At 54.3% G+C, this 9,827-nt stretch overlaps 1 protein-coding gene across 2 annotated transcripts in view; it reads left to right on the plus strand.

The window, feature by feature from the left end:
- PDE10A (phosphodiesterase 10A) overlaps positions 1–8,913 on the plus strand; it is a 163,514-nt gene extending 154,601 nt beyond the window's left edge. For both annotated transcript variants that reach the window (XM_054595337.1, XM_054595326.1), the window contains 4 exons: positions 3,275–3,386; positions 4,594–4,674; positions 6,538–6,626; positions 7,992–8,913. In XM_054595337.1, coding sequence (XP_054451312.1) covers positions 3,275–3,386; positions 4,594–4,674; positions 6,538–6,626; positions 7,992–8,109 — 400 coding nt within the window. In that variant the 3' untranslated portion in view covers positions 8,110–8,913. The remainder of the gene's footprint in view (positions 1–3,274; positions 3,387–4,593; positions 4,675–6,537; positions 6,627–7,991) is intronic.
- Positions 8,914–9,827: the final 914 nt, after the last annotated feature.

The raw sequence follows: 9,827 nt of genomic DNA on the forward strand, positions 1-9,827 counted from the left end.
CCCCTTCCTCCACATCCTCGCCAGCTCTTGTTGTTTGTTGGTTTATTGATGATAGCAGTTCTGACAGGTAAGGGATGGTATTTCATTGTGATTTTAATTTGCATTTCTCTGATGATTAGTGAAGTTGAGCACCTTTTCACCTGTCTGTTGGCCATCGGTATGTCCTCTTTGGAGAAGTGTCTGTTCAGGTCCTTTGCCCATTTTTTGATTGGGATTTTTTTCGGTGTTGAGTTTTATAAGTTCTTTATAAATTTTGGATATTAACCTCTTATCAAATGTACCGGTGAATATATTGTCCCATTTCATGAGCTGTCTTTTTATTTTCTTCCTGATTTCCTTTGTCGTACAGAACGAACTTTTTTAGTTCGATGTCATCTCATTTGTTTATTTTTTCTTTCGTGTCTCTTGTTCAGATTTTCTTTTGACTACAAGTAAATTTAATTTTATGGAGCAAGTCTGTCCTTTGTTTTTATTAAACCTGGTTTCCTACCTTGCTTAAGAAGGCCTTCCTTGTCTTTCAGGTTACATGACGAGTACATAAAATTGTCTTTGTGTATTTATATAATTTTAATCTTTATTTTGCAGGGGTGTCCAACCTTTTGGCATCTCTGGGCCACACTGGGAGAAGAAGCGTTGTCTTGGGCCACCCAGTAAACACATTGCGACACGTCGTCGCACACAAGTGTTTTAAGTAAATTTACGATTTTGCGTTGGGCCGCACCCCTGGCCATCCTGGGCCGCAGGCTGGACACCCCCGTTTTAGTGCTTCGTCCCTCTGCAGTTAGAGTTTTATGAGTGTAACTATTAATTACTAATTCATTTTTCCACTGAACTGAATGTATTTTTTATATAAAGTTGATCAATTCTTGTGATTCTGTAAGCCACCTCAATGCTACCCAGTTCTTAACTGGGATCATACTGTTTCATTACTGTAACTGTTGAAATGTATCATCCGTATCTGCGAAGGCAATCTTCATCTTTCATTTACTCTCCAGAAATGGAGCCCATAAGTGGTGCCCAAAGATATGAGTTAAACTTATTATTTTATTTTGACTGCATCCCAGGGAATATTTGTGCCTTTCAAAGGCATTCCTTTGCTCCAGTTCTTCCAAAGGCTTTTCTTAATTTAGACTTAAGCGCACATCAAAGAAAGGGTATGATATTAAACACATGAATAACACTTGACCCAATTTAGATACAGAGCTGGAAAAGTTGTAACTAATTTGTCATTGAGAGTAAAAAATTCGTAACTTTATTTACTAGCAGTATAGAATATAAATTTATTTTATTTCATTATCGGTTAACAGTTAATTAACTACTGTTAAATTGTCTCGTCTAAGGAATTTGACAGTGAGATCTAAATGACAACGAACTCATTGTCTTTCCCGCCCTCGTCCCCCTGTGGGGCCTTCGCAGCGGGAAAGCGGGTCCCAGGCCTTTCCCAGTGTCCACTGACTAACGCGTTTCTTTGTTTCGTAGATTTTTGAGGTGAAAACACTTACGAGATAAAGCTTACTAAAATGTTGAGCCAGCGGTTTCTTTTTTTCTTTCTTTCTTTCTTTTTTTTTGTAACTATAGATCAAATAAGTTTGAATTATTTCAATGTCCTGAAATAATTGTTTGTAAACAAAATAAGTGTTTTTCATGTTATTATTTCTGTTTAAGTGAATTTATGTGTTGAGCAGACAGATAACATACCCGTTGGTTTAGAAGCCCAAATCAAGAAATAAACATCCTTCCTTTGAGCCCCAAAGTCCTTCGGAAACTACCTAATCAAAAGAACACCAAGTCCCCGGTCACATCAAGGAGCTGGCCGTCCCCCGGGCCCCGGCCTGTGGTCACGGGGGGCGGGGGGCGTGTCATCTCACCGACGTCTCGACGTTGCCTCGTTGCCCTGCGAGAGGCCTGCTACCCTGTCGTCATGTGTCCTTGTGAAAAACAAGGTTGGAGAAGAGATTATTTAATCAGGCGAACGGGCTAAAGGAAAGGGCCTGGCGACTGGCTGGCATCGAATGACGGACGAGAGGGAAGCAGGGTCTCCCCGGGGTCCGGGCATCTTGGCCCCGCAGCTGCGTCTGAAGCTCCCCCGCAGGTGGAGGAGGCGGCACCGTCGGCCGGTGTCGTCCGTCCTGGCGGGGACAGGGCGGGGCCCACGCCTGGCCAGTGTCTGTGGACGGCCAGGGGACGGCCGCCGTGGGCGGGAGGGGATCCCCGAGACTCCTGGGAACGCAGGCGCCAGCCGGGCAGGCCGCCATCCTACTCGGCAGTTACCCAGGGTTGGATCTTTCTCAGTCGTGGGCCTTTACAATCACGCCAGTTGCTTCATAAAAGTCAAACTCAGCGTGTGGAAATTCCTTAGCCACCAGTGCTTGGTGCTGCCGTTAAGGTGCAGGTCATTTCAGTAAGCGCCTGTCGTTAGACCACATCCATTAAAATGAAGGAGACCTGTCTGTCTGAGTTCTTTAAGCGACGTTTATTTTTCTTCAAGAGGATGGATTTGTCCAAACCACATTTTTAAAAAGTCAGACATGGAACGCATAGCTGTGAGTGGAAAGCAACTGGAAGAGAAAACTCAGTTCGGGCGGGAGGCTGGCGTTTCCGAAGCGTCCGGAGATGGCACCTGTCACCCCGGTCCCCGGACATGGAGACAGGAGAGGCCAGTGGGCGGAGCTGCTGCCCCTCTGCCTGGCCTGTACCTGCCTGCGCCTCGAAGGGGGCGCGTCATTTCTGTGCCCCTCAGGGTCCCTCACAGGCAGCGGAGGAAGGGCTGGATGGATGCCTCCTTCGAGGTTGTCCCCTGTGCTCAGTCCCCAGAACCCACGCAAATGGAAGGCCGCTGTGTGGCTACGAAGGGCCCAGCGGGTGTGGGCTGCTGCAGCGTTCTCGCTCACGCGGTCCTGATCGGTGCTCCCTCCAACGCCTCACTGCGCCCAGGGCAACACACGCAAACGTCACCTAAAACAAGTGGGGGAAAGGCCTCGGAGCCGTTCCACGTCACGGCCAAGATCCACGTCGCGTCGGCTCTCAACAGCAGTGCCGTGGCCACGGGGACGTGCTCCCTGGTCGTGGCGGGGTCAGGGCAGCAGCGCTGACCGTCCGTGCCACTGCGGCCGGGCGGGCCCCAAGCCGCTGTCCGCCCCCGCCTGCCAGCCGCGTCCCCCTCTGGGCCCCTGCGCCGCCACGTGTGGCGCGCACCCCACAGCCTCGCGCCCGACCCTGCAGGGCCGCAGGGCGATGAGCAGGTGCTGACCAGGTCTGTGCTCCTGTGTTCCAGGGACCGTGTCATCGGCTTGATGATGACTGCCTGCGACCTTTGTTCTGTGACGAAGCTGTGGCCAGTCACAAAATTGACAGCCAATGACATATACGCAGAGTTCTGGGCTGAGGTATGTCCTTGATTTTTATGCGAATTAGAGAATATAAAGAAATGGGGGAAATGACGAGAAAATAAGTACGTGGGTGATTCGGTGACCATGGGTGAGTTGCTCACGTGGCAAGTTATCTTAAAAAACTACGGTCAGTCACACGATGATGAATTTGGAGTCTGCGCAGATAGAACGTGAGACCAGCTCCTGCCGCCCCTGACTTGGACGTGTGCGTCGCGTCTCTGACCTCAGCTGGAAGAGCTGAGCGGCCCTTCGCTGCACAGTGGTGCAGTGGTTTCCCTTCCTTAACGGTGCCCCTCCTGCTCGTTCACTCAAAAGTCATCACCGCCCGTGTCCTTGGAGTAGGCGCTGCACGGGCACCCGAGGGAGCCTCGCGCCATGGCCGCACGGCCGGCAGCCAGACGTCCCCGAGCGCCGCGCGCTCGGGCCACGGCCACGGCGGGCAGCGTCGGCGTTGCACGCATCAGTTCGGTGGCAGGCTCGTGGTGCTCCTGGCGTGTGAATTGTTTGTTCTTTGAATGCTCTTTCTTGGTGGAGTTATCTACATGATCAGAAATGTGTGTTTTACTCCTTAGTTTCCGTTCCCGAATTATCCAGGGGCCGGTAGGATAGAATTCTCTGGTTCAGATGGCTCCGCCTGTGCCGAGGGCGCTGCGTTGCCGAAGACACTTTGCCACGTGGCATTTCATGAGAAGTGGAGGGCAGAGCATGTGTAGGCCGCTCGGCCCAGGGCCTGCGACACTGTGACTCTTTAGTGAACATCTGTAGTTGTCACCTTTCCAGTGACGCATGGCCGATTACACTGCATCTTTGCCAACACATTATTGATCCGTATCCCTAACGCCTAGCTGTGCCCAGTTCAACACACATGAAAATCATTTAAAAACAAGTGGGGAAAGGCCTTGAAGCTGTTCCATGTTTTGTTCATGTTCCTCCCCGCTATCCACTCAATCTCCTCTTATCACTTCCAACTCCTGCGACACAGAACCCAGAGCGACAGCTGAGTTTCCAGGCATTCCGTGCAGGGGACTCAAGATAAAAACCAGATAATGGCATGTTATCATTGTTGGGACGCTTTGTTGTGTCCACTGTCAAAAACATGACTCATTTTGGAGGAAATTTATAAATACAGGGAAGAACTCCGTGGTGCCATGATTTTATAACTGTCGATGGCTTGAGAAAGCATGACTGTCCCCACCTCTTTCAGGGCGACGAGATGAAGAGGCTGGGGATTCAGCCGATCCCCATGATGGACAGGGACAAGAAGGACGAAGTCCCGCAGGGCCAGGTAGGAACCGAGCCGTCGGGCGGCGGGCAAGCCCCACGGGAAGGGCAGGCGGGCGCCTCCTGCGTTGTGCGTGCAGCGCTCGGCCGCCTCGGGCCTGGCAGGGAGAGCGGGGCCTCCGCGATTCCCCTCGGAGGGCCGCGCATGGGGCAGACCCGCCTCTCTGCCCGCGCTCCCCGCGGCTGCAGACCTTCCGCGCTCGGGCGCCCCCGCTGCCTCGCTCACAGTGACGGGAGGTGGCTCCCACAGGGAGTTCAGCCTCCGGTTTTGCCCCGAGGCTGCTGCCCACCTCGGAAGCTGAGGGCTCGGCCGTGGCGTGGGCCGGGAGGAGGTGGTCAGAGGACAGAGCCCGTCTCCACTAATCCGCAGCCAGCCGTGTCGGCAGCCCTTCCGCCAGGCGTAACTGCTGTAAACGGGCGTTCTCTTTTGACTTGAAATAGAGAGGATGGACAAGTTTGATTGTTAATATGTTTTCAACAAGCAGAAAACATCTTGCCATTGAATGCACAAAGATTTTTTTTTGGAGGGTACCATTATAGATTCTGATTAGGTCTGCTTTTCCTGACCAACAGTGCACGGTATCTTAGTACGTTTTTAGTTGTGTCTCATCGTAAATGGACTTATTCCCTGTCCAGGGGATAACATTAAAAATATGTAATTTATGTTAATTCCTTTATGTTTTGCGAGCTCTTGGGCCTTATTAATTTCCCCCGTGTTATACATGATAGTATAATAAATTTCTCAAGATTACAGTCTTTTTAAACCACCAATCGTCTAATGTCACCAAAGGGAAGTCAGTTATGGACAAGGAATTATCATACAGAATTCAGGGTAGAGATGCTTTCAGAAGATTCACAGGAGGATAGTTTTGAATAAGTTCTCCAATTTCCCACTTCATTTAACCTGTCAGGACAGACGTCCATGCACAGGAGGCACCGGCGCAGCCAGGGGCTGCGTGTGTGTCTGTGCCGTGGCCGGGCCGGGACCCGCAGTGCGCCGCGGCCTGTGTCCCTTGCCAGCGTGGCGGTCAGACCCCCCGCCTGGAGTCGGGCCGGCCGGTCCTGCCCTACGGTGGCAGCCTCTTCCCTTCCTGAGATCGCATCGCATTTGCCACGTTGTCCCGACTCGTACTGCTTCATCCCTTTATGTCTGGCTGGTCACTATACTTGGGATTTATCTTCTAATAGACCTTAAGACGGGGGCCTAACCATGTCCTTCTGACTGCGCCTGTCCTTCCGTTGGCCAGGCCGAGCTAGCATCGTGTATCTGCTGGTGGCCCAGAATTCCTAGGAGAAGTGTGCCTAAGTCTGGTTTTAAAGGTGCCACAGCTGAAAACCTGTGGAATCGGACCTGTTGAGAACCGAGATAAAGGCAATGGGACTTGTCGTAGGTTAGGAAAAGGGAGCGGGGGGCGGATAGATACACTCTCGGGAGACCGGGCAAGGCCCGCAGAGCGGGCGGGCTGCCAAGCAGGCTGCGTGCCCCGCTGAGTTCCCGAATTGGAGGCTACCGCTGGGCAGGCAGAGGGGCTGGGCTTGGGCGCGTCTCCGGGAGGGCACTGGACTGGACCTGAGACAAGAACAGCCCGCGAACTGTAACGCCCCTCACCTATAAGCAGACTCACTGAACGTTGTTCTCGGGTTTCGCCGTAACTTTACTGTATGTTTTAAGTTTTTCTGTGTTCCACTTCCAGGGCGCGTTTAACACATGTTTAAACGCGCCCTGGGTCGGTGTTCACGGAGCCCCGTGTCCCGTAGCCGAACTAAACCCTTGGCTTCGCAGTCACGCTCGGGGGGCGAGGCGCTGCCGCCGGGGAGCGGCGCCGCCCCAGTGTCTCACGCGCTGTCTCTTGCCGTGTCCACGCAGCTCGGCTTCTACAACGCGGTGGCCATCCCCTGCTACAGCACCCTCACGCGGATCTTCCCGCCCACGGAGCCCCTGCTCCGAGCCTGCAGGTACGGAGTGCGGGGGCGTGGCGGGGGCGGGGCGCGGCGGGGGCCTCCGTGGCGGGCGCCTGTGCCTTCCCCGTGCCCTGACGGCACGGCTGTGCGTGTGCCCAGGTGTCGCGTATGTGCCAGGAGTGTGAACGTCCAGTTATTCACGCCCCAGAAAGGAGCACGACATTTAAAAAAAAAATGAGTCAGTGCCCCTTCCCCACCCCCAGGACTGTGGGTGAAAAGACGAGACAGGAGCGGCTCGTCAGGCTGCTCGTTAGGCCGGGAGCTCAGCCGGGAACGGGACGGGGCCTGGAGTGGGGGTGGCCTTCCTCGCTGAGCTTCGTTTTCCTCCCAGAAGAAGCGCAGCACCTGCTACCTGTTCTAGCTTCCGGTTTCTCCACGACCTGCCGCTCTCTTGTCTTCTATTTTAGTGTCTGTTGCATTTACTGGGGTGACATTGGTTTGTAAAATGACCTCGGGGTCCAGGGTGCAGCTCTCTGGTACAGCCTCTGCGCGCTCTGCTGCCTCGCCGCCCTGAGCCCAGCCCCTCCGTCCCCGCCCACCTCCCTCCCCGCCCCCTCCTCCTGGCCGTCACCACGCTGCTGTCCGCTCTGGGGGCTCTTTTTTCTTTTTCTTTCTCGTTTCTGCGCTATCCCGTCACCTTTGCCGCCCAGCCCCACTGCCCTCTCTCCCCGAGAGCTGTCAGCCTGTTCCCTGTGACCGTGAGTCCACGCAAGGTGGGGGCCTGCAGGGTGGCCGGCACCTGACCGAAGGGGTCACGAGGCTGCCACGCCGGACGCGCAGGCACCGACAGGGAAGGGCTGGGAGCGTGGAGGACACTCCAGGCCGCACTGAGACTTAAGGTCACCAGAGCGCAAGTGCAGTTTTTACTGAGACAGGGACACTCATGAGTCGGTATCAGGTGCTGCTCACGGTGTCTTTCTAGGTACCACACGGTGCACACAGCGAGGCCTCGAGTGTCACGTGGCAGGGACGCCCCACAGAGCCCAGTTGCCCTGGCTGTTCCTGATGCCCCCAGATGTCCCCGTTTCCTGTCCACTGACCCACGCGTCCTGGCAGTAACCCGATGGCGCACGGCTGTGTCACTCCTGACCGGTTCCGAGTGACGTGTCCTGGGCCCAGCCCGCTCTCTGCCCCTGCCTTCTGGGTCCAGGGGCCCCCGGTGTTGCTGGTCTGAAGCTCTTCTGGGGACACCGCGCTGCGGTGTCCTCAGGGGGGCGTGGGGGAGCGGAGGCTGCCGGGCCGCCAGCTAGTGACGTTGCAGGCAGGGCTGAGGGTGCGGCAGGGCGGGCGGCTCCTTGCGGGGGCGCAGGCCGGAACCCCACGTCCCAGCGGCGCCTGTCGCTGCATCTTGTCTCCTAGGAACAACCTCAGCCAGTGGGAGAAGGTGATCCGCGGGGAGGAGAGCGCGGTGTGGCTGTCCTCCCAGCCAGCGGCCCCCGGCACCTCGGAGACCCTGCCCGTCAAGATCGATGACTGACGGCCGCGCCGCGCCGCCTGCAGGCGCTCCTCCTGCTGCTCTGACTTTTCTTCCTTTTATTTTCGTGGGGGAACCTACACCTGGAAAACAGGATGCCCGCCTAGCCCAGAAGGTCACATCGAGTAAAATCCACCCCGCAGACGACTCCCTGCCCATCTCGTCGGTGACGCGTCCCAGACAGCGGCCCAGCAGGGCCCCGGGGCCAGGCGGCAGCATCCCCGGGCCTGCGCTGGGCTCCCGAGCTGGCCTTTGCCGGCGGGGCGACGCTGCCCAGCCGCGCGGGCAGGGACGAAGGCGGTCCCGGGGGTCCTTTCCACCGCGTCTCTCCAGGGCGGGTTTACCATGGTACTAGGGTGATGCTGGACTTGGGCTTTAACACCAGTGTTGCTTTGATGTTGCTGGTTATAAATAGGAATCTTTCCACGTTACTATTGTGAACGTTCCTGTGTGGTCCACTTGTCAGTAGCGTGAACTGTAGCGGGCAGCCTCGGCACGGAGGTCCCCGAGGCGGCCGCCTGAGAGGCGTCGCTCCGCAAGCAGCGAAGGAGGACGGTCCCTGCCTCAGAGCCTGGCGGACTCGGACCGGCCGTCTCCGGGGGCTCTTCCGCATGCACGCAGGGGCCCGGGGGAGCAGGCCGGACGCCGCGGGCCGTGAGCAGGCTCCCTGTCCCCGGAGAAGAGCCGCAGACGCGCACCGTGCGCGATCGTGGAAGCCCCGCTATCGATTCAGAAGGTGTCAAAGAATATTTTTTTAAAAATTTTCATTACAGTCTTGGCAAATTCACGAGTCATTTGGCATAAAGAACAAAATCAAAGCAAGGCATCTGAATTTTTTTTTTAATGGACAAGTCTTATGGATGAAAAATGTGAATTTTGAATAATGATTTTATATTTTCACATGTCATTCAGAATTTGAGTCACATTCAGAAGGAAAGGTTTATTCTCCAAATTATTTCATTAGCCTTCATTTCTCCTAAAACCAAGTTAAACCGTAAGCTTTGTCTTCTGTAACTTTTCTTTCACCTGCTGCGCCATCTCCCCAGTCCCCTCCTCCGGCCACTCAGTCTTCCTGCGCGAGGCCCGCCCCCAGGACAGGGAAGGAGGGGAGCCCAGTGCCGGGCGAGGCGGGTTCCATGCACAGTGTCTGCGCAGAAACCTGTAGGCCGAGGGTTGTCCTGTATCTTTCTGGTAGGCGGCTACTCCTCCTCCACTGCTCCACAGTGTAAACGTTTTGAGAACACAGACAAAGGTAGTAAGTGTGGACTCTTTTCTACGAGGATTAAAAGCCAAGGAGTGTAATTCTGGTGCATGTTAATGCTATGAGGATACTTAGCACAATGACACAGTGACCTCTGACCCTGTAACTTATGGTTAGTCCGGACCTGAAGGAATTAGCTGGAGTCTCAAAATGCGGCAGGCTGCTCCATAACAAATCGGCTATCTATGTGGCAGGAACTTGGAATAATACTTTTAATAAAATACATTTAAAAATATTCTTCTACATACTCAATACCGTACACAGTGTTGTTCATATAAGCTTGGTTTCTGCAAAAGCAAATCAGTTGATTCTACAACATGGTTTATTTATGTTGTAGCAAAGAGAGCTATACATAAACATTGTTCTTTGAAAATTAACACCATGTGTTCAATTTCCTTGTGGGCTTCTGCAAGTCACTATCGCCCCGCCATGGAGGCCGAGCTGCTGTTGTAATTGTACA

This window comes from Pteronotus mesoamericanus, unplaced genomic scaffold (genome assembly GCF_021234165.1).
Source record: "Pteronotus mesoamericanus isolate MK-2021 breed Mesoamerican mustached bat unplaced genomic scaffold, CSHL_Meso_final contig_134, whole genome shotgun sequence".
Classification (NCBI taxonomy): domain Eukaryota; kingdom Metazoa; phylum Chordata; class Mammalia; order Chiroptera; family Mormoopidae; genus Pteronotus; species Pteronotus mesoamericanus.